General features: G+C 42.0%; 1 protein-coding gene across 1 annotated transcript in view; it reads left to right on the top strand.

Annotated features, from left to right (window-relative positions):
• The window catches only part of LOC306980356 (insulin receptor substrate 1-B), a 39,725-nt gene extending 22,057 nt beyond the window's left edge, over positions 1-17,668 (top strand). The window contains exon 4 of the mRNA XM_079579704.1: positions 15,528-17,668. Coding sequence (XP_079435830.1) covers positions 15,528-15,535 — 8 coding nt within the window. The 3' untranslated portion in view covers positions 15,536-17,668. The remainder of the gene's footprint in view (positions 1-15,527) is intronic.
• The last annotated feature ends 2,722 nt before the right edge of the window (positions 17,669-20,390 follow it).

Raw genomic sequence — 20,390 nt, 5'->3', positions numbered from 1 at the left:
GGGACTACGGAAAGGATTTATTAAGGTAAACAAGTTACTTAGTACTGCTTTAAACAAAAATCGCATAAACCAATTTTTATAGGGCTGACTCCGACACATTTGTTCTCTTCAGTACTCTTAATTCAGCGGCTAGGTAGGTGTGGCGTGTTATTTTAAGCCTCTGATGGGAAAAAAATGGAAACGGTACCATCTTTGCCTTCTCTTACAATGATTTGTTTACAGTATGACAGTGATGAATGACAGCAGCTCTACATGTAGCGTAAAATCAATCAGGCCGATCCTTAGGAGATCAGTGCTTCCTGACAGAAAAGAGCCGCTCTTTAAGTCTGTTTTACGATCAGTACTCAAAGCTAAGGAACCAATGAATTGCCTGCAGTCGTATTGCACTGAATGAACGTATATTACTACTGTTGCGATCTTACTGTATTGACCACTTACATAAGCTTCATTAAAAAAGTACTTAGTGCATTGATAGCCCACATTTCACCCAAGGCTGTCTCTGCAAGACCAATACTTTATGGATGCACAGGAAATCTTGCGTGTCGTGCGTCATTCTGACAAAAGCCTGTTCGCATCTATAACTTGAATATTCCTTATCATAAGTAAGTGGAAAGTTACACAACTTCTAAATCTTTTGCATTACTGCCAAAGCCCTGTTCATTTCATTAAAGCACTGCATTACGTGGGATAGGCTAATGTAGGGCTGTCTTTGCTGCTATAGTTTATCAGAAAAGCACAATTGACATCAAGTGTTAAGAGAAGAATGAGCATGAAATACAAAAAAAGTCTGTTTTTTACTTTGCAGTGACTACGTGCACTAAATGCTGCATATTGTGCTCGAGCTGGCAACCACAAACGTCCTTTTCTTTCATCTAAATCCCACTTCTTTTCAAACTATTTTCTTAAGTCATGCTTTCATCCAAACCGGATACCTTCAATAACGTTGGGTATTTTACCTTTTATGACTAAGCGTGCGTCATACATTATTTGCGTTGCTGTGGTGACGAGCTACGATGCCTTATTCGTGCAGTGCATCCGTTGCATGCTCTCACTCCCCCGCTGCCTCCTTCTGCGCGTCTCGCACATTATCACCCGTCTGTTGTTCATTCATCTTCCCAGAACCTTGACCGCGTTTCACTTTCTTTGTTTTATTTTTTTTCCCCCCCCGTCACCACCACATCGCGTAGTTTGGTTCAGTGACGTGGAGAGGAGACACAGGCGGTCAAGGCCAAGTGTAGGGACTTGAGTAGTTTTTTTTTTGCCTTGAAGACTTAGATCAGCAGATAGGACGATGTGTGCTGGTGCCCGCGTGCGGTTGTGATTAATTCCGGTAATTCCAGACGCGGACAAAGGCTGAGGTCTAATTTCCGGAAACTTGGTTGTAACAGATAACTTCCACCTCAAGGCTGAACTTGGAGGTAGCACTTGCACTACTATGTCATACCGAAACAATTAAGAATATTCACAGACAGATATATTGATGGCTAGATATACAAAAATGCAACAAAAAAAGCATCTAAAACGTGTTGAAAGCATGCCCCAGCCTGTCAGGAGCAGTAGGAACCCATCTCCAGATCTTGAGCTAGGTTTATGGTCACAAGTACAGTGCTGGAGGCCTATTCTACATGTTTTACACTGAAGGCCCACACGGTCTGGGACTCTCCTTTTTGTGCCATAGTGAAGAATAGATTCAAAAGAGTCGGATAGCCTCGATGTGTGGACAGGGTTTTAGGGTCATGAAAGCTTTGGCAGACACATGAGCGCAAGTGTATTTATGTGAATTAAAAATAGATTAGGTACAAGTGTTGTCTGGTCAGTGTTGAATTCAAAGGTAAACTTGTTTGATGTATCTTCCGTACTGGAAAAACAGTCACCGTGTGCCTAGAGCTTGTCCTAGCCGTACAGTAAACAGTGGGATATCCTCGTCGAAATTGAACCTCCACTGTTTGTTTGCTCGAGGGCACTCCCACAGCAGCGCGAGCAGTGGCCCTTTCGCTCTCTTCCTGTGGGCTTTCTGATCAGCTGCCAGGCCCAACAAATGCTAATTAGGTAGTAAAACCTCGGCTAATGGCTCAGTACTCTGGTCATGTTTTGACTGACTTGCCTTATTCACACGCAGTTGGCTCGCGGACGCGCACATGGGACGGCGGAGGGAATGAATCGCGCTGGCAGCTCGGTCCGTCAAAGAGGCGCCTCCGGACAAAACGAAATGCGTGTGTTTTGGAAGAGGCGGCTGAACCTGTCGTTGTAAGTGACAGGGCTGCAATCGATTACAGCACCTGCTTTCAACACTGGTCTCTCGACTTACATAATAGTCGGGGATGTTTCTAAAACTCTGCAAACATCATGGTCAGGTGTAGGACATTCTGTAGTAGAAATGTTACTCATGGAGGAGACGTAGCTAATGCCTCTGGGCTCTGTATCTTCTTGATAATCCTGTTAAGTGTCATTGCTAAGGCTGTACAAATAATCACAAATCGTTATTAGACTTCTGGAAAAACTGGTTCTGTTTTGCATATGATTAATGTATTAGTCGAGCTGTTCTCGTCGGTCTTTCATCAATCGCAAACCTAATTACAAAACCCTGCCTAAGTTTGAGCACATTCCTCCTAAGCCGTCCACGCTCATCTTCTTGTCGCGCCGCTATGAATAGGGGAGATCCCAGTTGGCCCGTCCAGTCACCTTTTTGCGGAAATGAGGATCAGCCCAAAGCAGCTCAGCTAATGGCCGAAGTAACCCTCCCTGACCTGGCGCCATGACTTACCTCACAGACTACTACCACTCACACGACCTCCTGTCCCTTTTTGTCAATACCGTTCTCATTGAAGTGGGGCACAAAAGCGCTTTCGCCTCTCCAAGTCTCTCCTCCAGCTTCCCTCCTCTTCCTGCCTTTTCTCTCATTCAGTGGGCTTTTTGTTTAGCCTTTTTTCACACTTGATGTCTCTTCTCTTTTTTTGTTTTCTTTTTTTTTGTTTACTAATCACAACGCACAGATAAAAGAACTTCGGGGCAGCCGTGTCTTTGAGCGATCGAACGCTTTTAAGTTGCCACTGAAGCCATCTGTCAAAAAAAACAGATGGGTGACAGGATTCATAGTTTAGTGCGATCCAAAGAGAGATTGTTTTAACTGACATGTTTGCTTTCAGAGGCTGTGGCTGTTTTTTCTGAGATAAGCCGTCAAGTTAAGGTGAGGCTCCAGTTGAAAATGCTTTAAGGCAATATGGCAACCGGCTTATAGTACCTACAGTATATTGCGTAACACAGAATATGCTTCGAGGAAATGTGTAACTTAATACGAACGCCGTGATTGATTTAGTGCTGTAGGAGATTTTTTAAGATTTAAAGGTAAAGGAGTTTGAGCAAGATTGAAAATATTCTTTTGTAGGTTGGCACTTCATTCATGAATCTGCGAATCCTTGTGAGGAGAAGTCGGCCCCAGAGCAAACAAGCAAGATTCATGGCGCTCATTTCTTTTTTCTTCTTTATTTTTTTTTACATTAGCTGCGAACAAAGCCACCCCTTATCCACGCGCATATGCAACACTTCCTCCTCGTATCTGATGAGGGCAATAGTATGTGAAGCAGTTGTGACCTTATCGACGTGTTTGTGCTTCAGCGGTGAATGTACATGGGCCCTTGTGTGAGTATCTGGCAGCGGGCCAGCCTCTCTGGATGGGGCAGGAGCCGGGCCACAGAGCGCTGATTGTGCTGCTCTGTGGTATGGGATGTATGCCGGGCCCAGGGAGCTCCGAGAGGAACGGCGCAGCCACCCACAGGCCCCACTGGGGTGAGCGAGTGCACGGAGGAGGAGGGCCCGCTTCCCCTCCGTTCACACACTTCTTATTTGTCTGATTTTTTTTTTTTTCTTCTTCCCTCCCACTGTACACCCACACTGTTCACTCCCAGGACCACTTCTCTTCAGCGTTTTTAGGGGGTAAAGTTACCCCTTCAGTTTTTCAAAGCCCCAAAGTGATTGTTCTCTCAGCATATGTGCAAAAAGTCCACGCACCTTTTTATTAATGTTATTATTACTATTCATTCTTTTGATTCACATAAATTTAAATGGTATTACTCCCAATAGATACAGACGGCATCTCTGGAATCGCCCATATATGGTCATTTTTAAAACAGTTAAGGGGGAAAACTATTTGGAGAAAAAATGTAAACTTTAAATGACTGAAAAATGACTTTAACAAATTATGAATATATTATTCTACTAAATAAAGATACAAAGGCATGGAGAGGAGAAAAGTGGTTCAACATTCCATAAATACATGAATGATGGAGAACGCTAACAAGGTGCTTCTTGTAAGTAATGCTTGCGCTAGCTACGACCGGCCTTTTTTAACTTCTACTGAACAATCTCCTGTCAATAAACATCCATATGAACCTGATTTAGACTTGACTCTATTTGTATGTGATAGATATGTGTATATTTTGTGAGAAAATGGCTAAAAAGAATGAAAAATTGTGTCTCCCCAAAATATTTTCCCCTTTGTCGAGGCCACGCCCCCTTCTATGATGAGACGCCGTCTTTCGGCAGTATTGTAGTTTGTATTTACCCTGTTTTAATGTGTGTAACAGTTATCTCCTGTAATTACTGAATAGTTAAAAAATAATGAATGGGAAGATAAAATAGTAAATACGTTTTCTTCACGGCTGATCTTCTGGTTTGCATTTTTTACTGGTAAATAGTCTGCAGTCATTAGTAAAGAAATGCTCTTTATTTATAATTCACTTTACATTTGAACTTCAATTTTAAATCAGAAACAGTGTGGCGGTTTGATCTCTTCGCCCGACAGTTCGCTCTCCACTTGCTCTGCTGCTTATTTCCTAACTGGGTTTGTCGGTAAAGAGCTTAGAGCCGGTGGGCACTGAGCGTCCTAAGCTGATTAGCGTCTACTAACGAGCCTCTTCTCACTGTGTATGCGGCGCCCCGGCCTGTTACTGTTTGTTTATGTTACTGGCTTTCGGTGCATTAATCACAGCGCAGTGTACACGCTATACATGGATCAGGTGAAGGGGGGGGTTAAGCAGCTCGAGGTCCAGGTTGAACCGGGGGTCAGGTTGAGTGCTGAGACGTGGGTCAGGGTCCACTGGAGAGTGTCAAGTATTCCACAGCAGATCTGTATCCCACACAGTCAGACCTTGATCTGACCGGGCTGTAAGAATTGGGTCCAATTAAGCCATCTCAGATCAGATGACTGTTGAGTAGCTACTTACTGTCCCACCGGGGGGATTGTGGACACTTGATTATGGAGCAAAGAGGGACAGTCACACGGAGCTAAAACTCCTTTCACTGAACTGCGATCAGCAACAGAAAAGAATTGGTGATGGTTTTTAACATCAATCAATTTGGATGTCTAAAAGGTTTAAATTGAAATTGTCTCCTTGCATCATTTTATTTTTTGGGGTGAAAATGTCCCCCCCCCCAAAAAACACTTCCTAGAGATGATTTGGACAAAATGTTACTTTTGCTTTAACTAACCTTCTCGTAGACTGAGGACAGAACCAGCAATACCTGAATATGCAGCAAAATCCTCAATTTGGCCTGAAAATTACTGGGGAAATTTGGCTAGGAGGAGGAAGATTTGCAGATTCAATATTAGTGGGAAGTTGTGGTACTTTTGCTCAAATATCTATCCTGATTTCAAGGTAAGGTCTTGAAAAATGTAAATACTGTGCTGTTATCAAATGTTAAGCAACAAGTTCTTATGTAAAAGTCAACATTAATGCACTTTTATCATAAGGAATCCTACTGTTTGCTGACCCTGGTGTCACTGACCTCCAGCTTTTCATAATTATATAACAGAGGTTAAAGGGTTGTTCTTTGATTTTTGATTTTTGAAAGTAGCATTTTTTTCAAAGTAGCATCAGTCCACAGGCAACAGTTAAAATGATCACACTACCAAGAGCTTTTAAGAACTTTCCCCTGAATTACAACTATTGGTGTTTCAAATGAGCCTCTATGAAGATCATGAGGCAGTTGGGGCCATCTTTCAACTACAGACGTGTTACATAACACCCACTGCCCAAGGGAAACCTATAGCCTAAACACACATGGCCCATATATTTTAGTTACCTAACCTTGTCAAGGCAACAACTTTAGCCAACTTGGCCAATACAAATACAATCTGCCCTCTTAACCGGTGCTTTTTCTTGATTTGCGGAGAAATGGTGAGGTACACACAGGCTCCCATGTGGCCTTATGTAACTACATCGAATCATGACCATGTTTGCTCAGCGCTGCCATTATTGGCCTGAAAACGGTCATTAGCCTTTAGACTGCAGCCTCACCTCGACGTCACCCCGCGTCAGCAACATAACCAGCGCTAAACGGCAAAGCTAACAGCTTCCTGCGCTTTGGAGAATTTCCTTTATTAAATCGCATTCGGGAACAGGATGTGTGGAAATAGTGTTCCCGTTTAAGTACAATTGATGTTTTTCTTTAGAGATTTTAATGATTGCGGCCCCATCTAGTTCTGCAGTACTGCTATAACCTAAGAAAACATTTATTTTATATGCAGACATTTATTTTTCCACAAACTATAGGTATCCTGCAACAGTAATTACTAATGATTTCATCGAGGCTTGTTACTCATGGCAATCAGGCTGAATCAAGTTTTTGTCATTCAGACATGGATTGGGATTCACGTCGTTGATCTTTGTAGGAAATACAAATGGATGTGTTTTTTGTGAGTGTGTGCGTGTGTGTATGTGCGACTTCCCTGTTGAAATGTGATGGATCGTTTTTTCTGCACATTGGTCTGGCTCAGCTAAAGGGTGCCCGGGACATTTAGCAGCATCAGCAACAGGGATTACATTGTGCCCTGATCAGCTGAGAGTCAGATGCTGTCGGACGATGGGGGTGAAACCAAATGTGAACATCATTACAGATTAAAGTCCTTCATTTTATGTGGCTTGTTTTAATGAGCATTCCAAAAATCAGCCGTAGTCGAGCCAGTGTGCCGGGGTTTGTTGTTCTGCCACGGAAGCGGCATGTTCTTTTTTAAGTGCCAACTCTAAATGATGCGGAAACCACAGCCTCTCCAACAGAATCGGGCTTAATGCAACATTTGGCAGCTAATTGTGTGTTAATGATGTGCATAAGCTTGTACCTATAGAGGTGTCAACAAGAACGTTTTATGGCACATATGCTTTTATCGGGACTTTTTTTTACACGTGGCAATGGTTCAGCTTTGGTACTTTTCTCTAGCCTGTTGGCATGATCTTTGAAAAAGTAACTTTTTGATAAAATTCCAGAATTCTCCTTGTTCTTTGCCACACTGGAGAACATTACATTTGATATGTTTCTGTGTCCAGTGGTGGTCAAAGTACTGATTCCATTACTTGAGTACAGATATTACAGGTCAAACTTTACCCCAATACAAGGTTGTTCAGTCAAATTATTACTGTAGTATTTGCTGTTGTAAATACTTACGTATTCAAAGTAGAAAGTCCAATCAGTTTAAATAATACGCTACGAATTATAATTTTTTTATTTCGGAGCCTTTGTGGAACTGTAGAGGAGTAGACAAATGCAGTGGGGTTAAAGTATGGTAGTACATTTTCAAAATTGTGGCTTTAAGAAGGGAATGATTATTATTATAACACAATTAATTGGAGTGTCATTGTTAAGACCATGTTTGGGAACATACGATAGGCTATTTGCTGCTTGCTGCACTGAACCTGCTGTATGTTCTTGTTATTACATCGCTCTCTCACTATAGTCCATCTCAGACATCCACAATTACAACCTCTACTTCGATTAACACAATGTTCCCGTAGCAGCCTGTGAAGAGAGGAAATGAAAGATGCCCAACAGCCTTGTTTACCCATTACTCCAACCTGGTGAAGAACAAACATCAGATTTGATATCGAGGGAGAGGCTGTGGTGGAGTGGACAAGCAACATGTGGCATAGAGACCCACGGCAGAGAGCTGGTTTAACGACGTGACTTGTATTCAGGAGCAGTGGCCGAGCAGCTAATATGAACGTGACAAGATTTATATTGAACATGTCTTTTTTTTTTTCCTTTTCGTAAACATCATCTGCATGTGTAGCCACAGCGTGATCCTATTGCATTCGACTCCTCATGAATGTGAATAAGAATGGCTCCTCCGCTCGTACAAACATCACATGGAACATACAGGATGCGTCATCGGGCTGCTGGTTTCAGGGATCTGATTGGCGCTCGTGCCACAGAGAAAGTCACTGCAGTGAAACATGTGTTGGTTAATCAACGCGGACGGCAGTGTGCTGAGGTCTAGTAATGTGTAAGAAACCAACGCCGTCGCCTCACTGAGGATGAACCTGTTGGTAAACATCTTGTTGGGCTGACTCACCAGCGAGACCAGTGTGCCCTGTTATTGAGCCATGATTGCACAATGGAGATAATTTTTTTCACTTGGCTGTAAATACTGTTTAAGTAATGCTAGCCCGCATTAAGCTTTGCCCGTTAGCCTGTTGGCTTCTTCTTCGTGAGTCTATTAGTATGTATTGGTGGTTCCGACCTGTATGCGGCGAAGTTGCAATTGTGGTTTTCTGGCCAGAGACCCCTGGGGAGATGAAAGACCCCCCATTCCTCCCATTAACATTTGTATTACCCCCAGAGGGACTACGAAGAGGATTTATTAAGGTAAACGTTACTTAGTACTGCTTTAAAGTCTGATGAGGATTTTGTATTTTTTTGTCCATTTAATATTGAAATCGGAAGATGTGCTCGTATGAATTCTAGTGGCAAAATATTTTAAGATTTGAGTTGGTATGAATATGCAAATTAATCATTAAAGCACCAACCCAGAAATTCACTGCCCTAGATTTCTTCCTAAGAGATGGGTGGGCGATATGACAAATATCCCCACTCATGTTTACTACACTATATCTTCCTCCTCTGAGAGTTCACACTCCATTGTGAATGGCTGAAACCCACCTGTCATTCAACTCAAAGCATGACAAAGGCTGGCCATCTGGAAGGGTGGGTGGTGAAAAGTACAATATGTGGCATGCGTCTGTTGTGCAAGCCATTTTGTCCAATTTCTTAAATTAGTCGTCAGCTTCTAGGGTTGATTCATTCATTTGTGGAAGTATTCTGCGCACACACTCTTAAATAAATTGTCTTTACAAAGTGTTATTTTGAACAGCACATTTGTTTCCTTTGCAATATCTCATTCTAATGGCATGCTCAACTTCTTGCTCACTTCAGCTCCCACTTCTCTCAGTCAATATTTCATCTGCAGCTCGCTATAAAAGGCTTAACATGAGGAGTGAAGCGGTCCAGACCAAAAGTAGACGGTGTGCTGACAAAGAATGGGGGAAAGTGGGCAGAAAGTACCCAGCGTCGGGGTCAAGGATTCTTCCCTGATATTTTTCCTCCTCCTTTGGCGACAAAGCGAAGGTGAAAAAAGCGTCGCTAGGAGCCTCCAGAAGGTTTGTAGATAAATATTTGTGGTGCGCGTTGGGCCAAGTCTCTCCCCTGTCTGCCCACACAGAGTCGGTCTTCGCACACACTCGCAGCAACCAACGTCTGAGGAATCCTTTGCTATCAATCTCACTATTTGCGCATCCATACCATACCATACGACCCCCTCTGCATGCACTGCGGCTTAGTTATGCAAGTGATATTTAGCAAGTTAATATGATGGGGCAACCTCCAGCTAGTGAGGGGCGAAGGCGTTTCTATTAATAATTACACAGTTCATCTTCGGACTGGGGGGGGCACACCGTGAACCCAGCTCTGGCGGACGTTTCCACACATGGGACAGATTTCCAAATGTAAACGGCACCGTGTCGAACCCTGTCCCCGGCCGGACTTTAGAGTTTGTTCAGAGTGGACCTGTCATTTACTTGTCTGTCAAATAATGAAAGCATACGATGTGCTTACACAACATTTTTGGTTTGAGCTTGTATGCATATGCAAATGAGCCGTTACAGCGCCAACCCCAGAAACTCACTGCCCTAGTTCTGCTCTGATGAAATGTCCCTGTGACTGTTGTTATCTGGAGTATGAAGATCAGAGACAAGTGTCACACAGTTGGCTAACTCTTGGTGCAACAGCGTCTTGTGTTACATCGGTGTGCTCACGTCTGAGAGAGCCCGATCCACTTCTAGCCCTTCTCCTCTCCATATATCACCTCAGTCTCTGCGGAGGTCCTCGCTTTGGCAGGACGCGGCAGAATGGGTCAAGCGACAGGAGCGGTCAGTGGTCACAAACAATGACGGAGGCTGAATGAATGAGAAAGCATTGGCCAAAACTCTTTGGTCCCGTTGTCTTAAACTGTTTGTAGTCTGCCCAGGGACAGGACGTCCCATGTCACATTTCAGTACAGTAGCCAGTTTCTGTTACACAAGAGCGCCCATGTTTAGGAGCTCCATTTACAACCACTTAAATAGATACAGAAAGCAATAAAGTAGTTGAACATTTTCCTGAAGTGCCTATTGTTCTATGTAATGTTATACTTGACCCATTAAGTACAACTGCAGTCCCTTGAAGGCCACAATGCATTTAAGATCACGATTAACTGCACATTATTTTTTCATTGAAACATTTAGTATTTAGTTTGCTCAATATGTCTGTTTCTGCCCTCACAAACGCTTTTCTCAGTCACACATGTTCTTTAATTTATAAAACCTCTTCATTTCGCCTCTTCAAATTAGATTTCTCCATGTTCAGACAACAAGGCATTTTGTCTGGTTATCTATAGACCAATTACTGAAGGCAATTTTCTCTCTCGCTGTTCGAAAGCATGACCATAATTTACCTGCCTCTTCCTAATTGTCCCCAAGCCTTAGTTCCAGGCTGTGTTTACCACCTGTTGACTGCCAGGTATGTAAAGGCTGTTGTGGCTGCATCTTGTCATGATAGTAAAAGGCCATGCGTATGACGTAACAACTCGGATGTGCTGTGGGAAGCTGCAAATGCATTTTTCCCCCTCTGTTTTCCCAAACTCAGCACTGTGCCCCATCTCTTCCTGTCCCATTCCATTCCCCATCACTCCCACTCGGTAATTCCCAGCGCAGCTTTGCAGAATAATACTCTCCTTGAGCCTCTTTAGTTTCATTTGACAGTCATTTAAAAATGACACAAAAGCCGCCACATTAATAACCTTTTAGTGCGTGATGTGAAAACGGCTTTGTCTCCACCTCTCTCCCTTGATATTTCATAACGCCCCGTCACTCGCTTGTTTGCACATGTGGGTGTTTTTCATCTGTAAGTGTGCCTCTTCAGCGCGCCGGCGGCTCAGATTGTATATATTGCCTAGATAAAACGCGGGCACCATGCTGTTTCATCTGCTGCAGCTTTGATTGACAGCCGCGAGGTTAAAAGTGGGACAGAGCTTGTGTGAAAGAGCAGTATGCATTCAGAGCAACTATGTGCCGCACCCCGCCTTTTCCAATCCCGAGTCACTGCACTGGCAGAGAGTGCAGAGTAATGTATGGAAATGTACTGCTCGGCATTAAGAAAAGTGGCCTTGTGTGTTCTTCACATGAGCTTAAGCCAGAGAGAGATGGTTGTTTTAGTTGTATTAAAGGATTTGCTTTGATTCCGAGAACAAGAACAAGCGCTCAATAAGAAGAAAAGAAAATGCTATTTGGCAAGATCTTCATTTCAGTGACAGGTTTTTTTTTTTTTTTTTTTGATACATTGAAGTACATTCCTACACTTCCCTTGCCCTAGTCTCTTCAAAAGCGGTCATAATTTTACAGTTTCCAAAAATAACCGAGAGCCTGTTTAAAAATATATTAAAGAGTGGCCTCATTGTATTCAGCAGCGAGAGAATTGCACTTCTCCAGACAATAGAAGTTGGAAGTACAGCGTTTGCAGAAAATCTTTTATTTAGTCCACTGTTTCATATCATTCAGTTTGTAGGAGTTGGCGTTACATGTATGATTTTTTTTGCAACCTAATCAACGAAAAGTGTTCCATTTATTCAGGTGAAGATCCATAATGCTGGTTATAGGTATTTATATATAGGTGCATAGGAATGATTTCCATGTTCTCTATTATTGCATGGTTTGAGGGGACATTGCTAGTGGTACTGATTGTAGTTTTACATCACTGAAGAGGCATTTTTTTGAAGAAAAGTGAAAAGAACTTTTTATTAAAGCAGTAACTCATGCCCCCAGAGGCCATAGGCACCACGGCAGGTGTCGTAGCATGTTGCGTTTTTTTTTACTCATTAATTGTCCGTGAGAGTAAATACTACACTGACACTGAGAGGGATATTGTACATTGTGCCACAACTCAATTACACAATGGAGATCATTTTCTTCTCTCAAACTTGGCTGTTAATACTGGTAAAGTTAGCTTTGCTCGTTAGCCTGTTAGCTTCTTCTTTGTGATTCCATTAGTATGTATTGTACCTCCGACCCGGTGCAGGGAAAGTTGCAAGGGTGGTTTTCTGGACAGAGACACCAGGGGGAGATGAAAGACCCCCCATTCATCCCCAGCTTGTATTACCCCCAGAGGGACTATGAAAAGGGTTTATTAAGGTAAACAAGTAACTTATCTCTTCTTTAAGTAACAGAGGAAGAGGAACTCACTCATGACCTTCATGTACAGTATGGTTGTAAGTGATAAATTTACCGCTTATGATAATCGTCCAAGCTGTATTTTACATTTTTCAGGAAAATAGAAAAAAACACTTGGAATCCTCATATAGAGGGTAAAATATGTTTTTTGCTTTTCACAAGTTTTCTGATGGCATAGCACGTGATATCTAAAGAGGCGGTAGTGTTTGGAGGACAGAATAAAACAAAAATCTTATTTTGTCCAAAGCATGACTTCACATCCTGTGTACATTCTCAATGAGGAAGTGAAATAGTTTACATCACACAAATGTTGAACCAAGGAAAAGTTTGTTTGTTTGGGGGTGTTAATCCGTTCTTGTGAATTGAATGAGTTGTTTAACCTGTCACGCACTCGGTCAAGGTGTGTGATGTTACTCTTTTTGTCCCTTGGGTCACAACTTGAGTCTAAACATGAGCAATTGTTTCATTTCCCATTAATCTGGTGCATGATTGCCAGATTATTCTAAACAAACTACCCTGAAGCATGAAAGCCATTGTTCACCACCAATAGCTTTTTCAGTTGACACATTTATTTTGCTGATGATGAATTGTTGCCGCTCTCACTACAGCTGCTGCATCCACATAAAAGCGGCTGCCCTCCTTCCTCGTTTCCTTTTGAAGCTCACGAGAGGCAAGTGTTTGAAACCCACGGACTCATTCGGAGACTTGAACCCTTTTCGTCATCTCCATCTGCGCCATATTCACAACTCGCAAAACATAATCCCGCGAAATTACATGCATGCTATGTGGTCATTTGACGGCACTTCATCTTTATGACCAACAGACTTCCTGGCGTCGATGGGGGAAATAAAATGAGGTGACACAGGAGCTACCGTGGTGGTTAGGGTTGGCAACCCTTGTATATACAGCTGTCGTGAAGCTGAATGCCAGCTCATGTTGCGCCATTGCACCTAATACCCATCTATTAGCACTGAATGGACGCTTAAATGGCATTAGGTATAATAACAGTGTTGACGTATGGCCAAATGACGACTATCATGAAAAGAGGGGGACATTTACAGGTAATAATGCCTTAATAATCTATAGGAATCGATGGTAACACATTTTTAGACAAAAAGAGCCCACATTTTGACTGTTGAGAATTGAGTGACCCGAGAACTGGACCTTTGACCTTTTTTTTCTTCACCATTATCTCCATTTACAGTAATGTTTTTTTCTTCTTTGAGCAAAGAGGAAAGTTCTTACAAGTGCCCTCCATGACTCACATTGCTGCAAACCACCTCTGTACCTTTCACAGACCAGACAGCGCTGAAATGACAGTGCCGCACAGTAGATTTACAGACTGGCAACACGGCGGCTTTTAATTTTCCACAGCTCTCTTATTGAGACATCACAATAGACACAGACCCAGACTCTCCTAATTACAACTCACTCTCTACGCGGAGGAACACGGCCTCGTCTAACCTCTCCCTCTTGATTGAAACAGCCTGGGAGCGAAACGGCGCTCTCCCGCAGCCACCATCATCGCTGCATCGATTAGCTCCCAGTCGCAGTGAGACGGATGGGTAAACCACAGAGGGAGGATGCATTGGGGAAAAATAAGAAGTTCAGATCTGATTAAGTGGCCTGGGGAGTAAACATTTCCTCTGTTGTAAAAATGTTAGGAAGTGCGTTGCAGAAGAGTGATTCCCCTGTGTTTCTTCAGTCTGTTGTGGAAAGGTCACAATCATTATCATTTGGAGTAATCTTGCCTGATTTACATTGTCTCGTGTGAGGTTTTCCCGGCTGCAGACTGACTCTTGAGGTCAATGTTGATTGTTTATGTTGCTGTTTCGGAGTGGGAGCATCCTGAAAACGGGCCGCTTCTCGCAGCTTTGGGTTGTCACAGCTTGGTCGGCTGGCGGGCACCGTCTGTGCTGGGGCGGGCTAAATATAGCCCACTGCACCAGGAAGAAGACAGAAGCGGAGAGAGCTGAAGGAGGGGAGGGAGGGGACGTAAATATAGAGTGCCCCCGTACAATTAGAGAGTCGAGCAAAGCGGGGAAATTTTAGGGAAAGAGACGCTGTTCTGGAGCTCACGGTCTTCAGTGGATGTTCTGGCAGCAGCGACCAAAGTGCCTTTGCGATGAGTCATGACTCCTGACAAACTGTAACCCAGTTAAAAGAGCTGGAGACCAGCTCTAATTTAGTCATGATCTGGCCCTGAGTGCACTCTAATTACCTTCCAGTAAAATGCACACGTGCGTTCTGTTTAAGGTAGTTTAACATTTTCAGACGTTTTCAGAGCCACACACATTGCTGCTTTCTGAGGGATTATGGATGTAGTAAAAGCTGTCAAGATTTATTTGAAAATGCAGGGCTTAGCATATTTTGCTTGTGCCATGGCCACACATGGATAATAAGCTACACTATAGTGCTCAAATTACCCATCATAAACCATTACCCAGACTTTTAAGAGCATTTTAGAGCAATAAATGAATATATTTGATACAGAGACAAATGAAAAGGGATCTCACATGGATCTCGGAACATTAGCAATTGAGAGTGTTTAAAGAAAAAGAACAAAACCTTTTTAAATCATGCCAAACTCTAGGGTTTGCCTCCAAAATACTTTCTGTGGCTTTTGCACTCCTTTATACTCTATCAGGGACATTCTTCACATACCTGAGTGTTCGCAAATGTTGGGTGAAAACCGCCACATTTTATCTTGCCTCCTCGGTGGAGGCACATGACTTTAGCTTGCAGTGATATAGGCGTCTTCTCTCTACGTTTATCACTTTCCTCCTTCTGAATTTTAAAGCCTTTTTCAGAACGTTTATTTGTATCATGAATTCATGATATACTTAAATGGTCACAGCGTACCCAAGACGATAAGCCCTCACAGATATGTTACTATCACGTATGATAGTGCGCCTCCATGCCATAATATTTACTTCTTGGTCATATCTAAGTTATTGTTTACATTGATGCTAACCAAATCTTTTATTTTCTCTGCAGAGTGCTGATGTCATAGCGTCATGCTTGTGGAAACAATCTGGTACTACTCAAAGAGCTGTGGAGGCCCTGCCTGTTCCTGTCGGCCGCCCAATCACAAGAGAGTAGCTGCAAAAGGATACACCCCTCGAGCACTTTGACAGACTGATGGATTTTCTTCTTGTTGGTTGTGAAAACCAACACGTGTGTGTGTGCCAAATGACATTCAACCTAATATGTTGCTGCTCTCATTCCGTCAGTGAACGCCAAACACAGAATGGTACAAAAGATGTAAAGATCAGTGTTTTATTTCTGAAACAATAATTGTAAAGAGTACAATGGTGGAAGAATATAGTTGTATGTAAAATATATAGAATTATATATATATCAGCTCAAAAGTGCCTCGTTTCAGACCGTAGCTATTTTACAAACCCCCCCACTAGCCTTGACTTATGCTTTGGTTTCATGTAGAAAAATGTGCTGCTCAAAACATAAATTTACAATGGTACAAGCATTGCCTGTTGGCATTTTGTGTACAACACTTCATAGCAGCGAGCGTCTGTTCAATACGGCTTACTTTTTCTACTTTTTAGTTTCTTCTGTTTCTAGTCAAAATACAACGGAGCCATGCGCAATATATTTTTAAACAAAAGGCACTTATTCTCTTCATGGCAGCATGTGAATTCACTGTCCTGCTGACAGCAGCTCCGTGTGAGACCCCTGATACAGAGCCAAGCAATCCCATTAGCGCTATTAGCTCCAGACACTTGTGTCTCACTTAATCCTCTTCGTCTCAGGATGCTAAACAACATGCGGTACATACAGCCCAGGATAGACCCTATCAATAGCCATGTTAATGCTAGCTGTGCCGAGGCCAGCATTTGTACGTTTAAGCGTTAAGCACACTATCACAGCACATGTAAGGGCTCAGCAGAACCAATTCATTTACAAAAACAGCACTATCATTTTTTTTTTTAAGCTATTTTCAAGGTATTTCAACTTGTTTCACCAAAAACTCAACATTTCTGAAAATTGGTCTTGTTTGCTGCCCCTTTCTCATGCTTGGCTCTTATTTTATTCTGCTCTTTGCAGCAGCACTTAAGTGCCTGTCTGTCGGTCTCTGCCCCTTCTTAGCAGCTAGCACTGTTAGGGCTGTCCAAGCAAAATATATTACCGTATGTCTATTTTTGTGTCTATTTTTGCTGTACAGATGTCATTACAAATGTGTTTGTCCATTGTGATCTTTGTAAAGTTTTGATTGACAGATTTGGCCCTTATTGGACGAGTTATGGCCAATATTTTTGTGTTTGAGGACTTCATCGCTGAGCTGTCTGCGCCAAATCACAACATTGAGACAAAAAAAAAGACTTAAGTGATTTGTTTTGTCCAACTGCAACCTCAAGAGGCAACATTCAGCTCTCAAATGTGGATGTACTTGCTTTGTTTTGTTTAAATAATGTTATCTTTTGTGATCCTGTGTTTTGTTTTTTCTCCATTTGGACTGAGGAGGGAAGAGCTGTGACATATCTCGCGGTCTGCTTCTGTGGCGTTGTGATAAAGGTCATTGTGAAGACTTGCGTATGCTTTAACCTTGAATTTTCATACGACTTTGAGGATTCAGTTGAAAAGAAAGAAAAAGCCACAGTGCAAACAAAAAGTACTATTTGCCTGTCTAGTTCCACGTAGTACTCATGTGCTTGTCTGGAACTTCCTGGTCACATGACTGGGACTAGTGTAAAACAAAGCAGCTTTATTCTGCGCTGCGCATTTGGCGAACCTAATTACTAATACAGACAGACGGGACAATTTCAAAACTATATACACGTTTTTGCAGACCAGCACATGATTCTTGGATATTTAAAAGAAAAAAATGTATAACAACTAAAGAAATGTGTCAGCCAATGAAATATTTTTAGTTATGAAACGTGTTCTAATTTGCAGCTTCATTGTAACATATCATTACTCAAGCTCAGGCAACTGTGGTGAAAAGTGGCTGTTTGAATTTCATCTTGGTGCATTCACAGACATTTATACAATACGCAGAGATGTGCTGCTCATGTTTTACTCATTTGTTCTCTTGAGGGACGGTACAGAATGGGAATGATGTACGATTTTGCCATTGATGTAGAGACAGTTCTGTTACTTGGAAAAAAAAATCTGACTAAAAGAACGCATTCAAAAACTAGTCATGTTTTTTTTCTTGTATTTCCTTTGTCAGTGATGCAATACGTGGCTTCATGTGACATAACTTTACAAAGGAGTGTAAGCTCTTTGTTATACAGGAGGTTTACGTTGTAGACAAAGGTTTATCTGCAGTGGAGATTTTTAGTGTTGACGTCTCACCTCACGGGGCTTTGTCAGCAACTAATAATCTTTTAGCAATGAGCTCTTCCCAAAGAGCTCATTGTTTAATATTGAGGAGGACAATTATATGGTAGAATTAGCCTGGTTTATGGTTAACTTAACTTAACAAAAAATAACACAAAGTACTTAGCCTTCTCTGTAGCAGTAACAATATATCGATTTTCCGATATATCGTGATATTTTGTGGGATGATACGATACCAATAGATACTTTTGATGACGGTATGCATATTAATGAGCGACGTCATGCATATTAATGAGTATGTTATTAATGAGTAAATGTTTTCTCAGTCAATAGAGGCCAACAGTGATAAAGAATTCAGTCAGGACAGCAGGGGGCAACACTAGTTTTAAGCACTTGGACCAAACACTGTCACGCAAATAAATTACTTTTAATGATAGTTTTCATATTCATATATAAGATTAATTTGGGGTTGATTTATTACTTTTTAAATAGGACTGTGTTTTCTTGTTTATTTAAATGAAAATGAAGCCACTGACAGCTCTATAGACCCATTTTCAGTGTGCAAGTCAGGGATCATTTATACACACAGAAAAAGGGGTACAAAGCACATGACAAGAAATGTAAATGATGAATCATATGTGGTATGTTAAAATTAAGGTGTTTTTTTTTAAATCAGGATGTATCGTAGGTTATTTTTGTGCAATGTATCGATTATCGCAGTATCGCTGTATCGTGAGATAATCGTGAGCCATGTATCGCATATCGTATTGAATCGTGAGGTACCCAGAGGTTCTCACCCCTACTTCTCTGTGAGCGGGAATAAACCCATTAGTTTTGTGTTAGATCTTTCACTGTAATACGGTAGTTATGAGGACTTTTCTCCATTTATTTTCTTTTGAATTCTTAAGTGGCCCTGTCATTATCGTGGACACATGGATGGAGTATGATTAAACACTGACAGAAAAGCACTCCTGAAGTTAGTCGAGGGGAAAATTTTACAAGCTGGGCCGCTGTGTGCCAACATCTGCACCGTATCCCACACACATACTGTACACAAGTCATCGCGCTTCACCCTTTTATGCTCTGACCACAACACAGATGTCACTCTAATGTGGAAAAAGCCCGACTGTCTGATAGTCACCTTCAAAGCCACTCTTCCCGTCACGTTTGTGCTGAGTGATAATCTCCTCTGCACCCTCTATTGGCCACTTTCCAACTTGGCTAATTACTACTGGTACTTTGACTAACTCTATTTACAGTCTGTCCCCTCCCTGGCTTGAAAAAAAAAAGGCCTCTGTAGTTAACATGTATGGGACGGAGATTGTATCTATAACGCTCGCCTGTTTTGCAGATGGCAGCGTGCAACCCAACACCAGTGGGATGTGATTGAAATGACTAGACATGAATCCGCCCACGTAGTATAGTTTGTGCTGCACCTGTATACTCCAAGCCCTCCCCACGGACACATACACACACTCCAGCTTTAAACTGGAAACCGAAGCCTGTCTGACCCCGCTATAGTGTTTACATGGCTCCTATTCCCTACCCTTGTCTAACATCTTTTACTTAGTAACAGTGAGTCAAGGCCTGTTCTTCAAACTGTTGTGCTATGATTGACGACTGCTATTTTTAACTGGAATGCTTTGTCATGGTCAGGAGTGGGTAGAGAGGCAGGATGCCATAGTTACTCGTCTGCTTGATTTTTTTTTGCTGCACATAATTCTTGTTCAGCCATGGTCGCAACACCACCACTGACGTCATTTATGACTGTAGTTGTTGGTGTTAAAGATGTGGCATGCATTTACATCTTGCAAAATTATAGATTCATTGATGCTTTAATAATACATTTAAAATAGGTGTTGTTCTGGCTTAGACATTACACACATATTACATGATTTTATCTGCTGGGCTACGTTATTAAACCTTTCCTTTCTCTCCCCATTATTACTCTTTGTACTATTTGTATTGAATTGTCCAAATGCTACTCACTATCAACAATAGCTGACACAGCATTTGAAATTCTACTAGGGTGAATGTTATTTGTCACTACCCTCTAGTTTTCAGTGACATACGTACATGTTACAGTGGGTAAAGTAAGTAAGTAAAAGTGCCCGCAACGAGACTGGAGTCGTCGCTGCACTGAAGGAAACCGGCGACATCCCACAGCTGTTTTCCGGTTGTCGTGGTGACCGCTCTGAGCGAAGCAAGGGGGGCCACGGAGAGGACAGTGGGTTCATGGGGTAGTAAGGATGTACGCCAGATTATTGTTACTGTAATATCAGCTGATGCAGTACTCCCATGGCATCAACCAAAATATATCACAATATTATATGTAAGGTTTTCAAACTATACATTTCTGTCCTTTAAGCCAAAAAAAGTATAATTTTAGTCCAGTTAATCTAAATCTCGTCTTGTTTTGTCAGATCATCCTTTTTTAATAGGTGATTTTTCTCATCTGCTGTCCCTACATGTGTGTGAGTGTGGCTTGCACTGGCCCTTTGACAGCTCCAAAGAATACATTTCGAGGTGTGTCCTTCAGAATTGAGATGGATACTTACA

The sequence above is a fragment of the Gobius niger genome (assembly GCF_951799975.1).
Source record: "Gobius niger genome assembly, chromosome: 21".
Lineage (NCBI taxonomy): Eukaryota > Metazoa > Chordata > Actinopteri > Gobiiformes > Gobiidae > Gobius > Gobius niger.
Note: the sequence above shows the minus strand (reverse complement) of the source record. Positions and strands in the feature narration are given on the sequence as shown.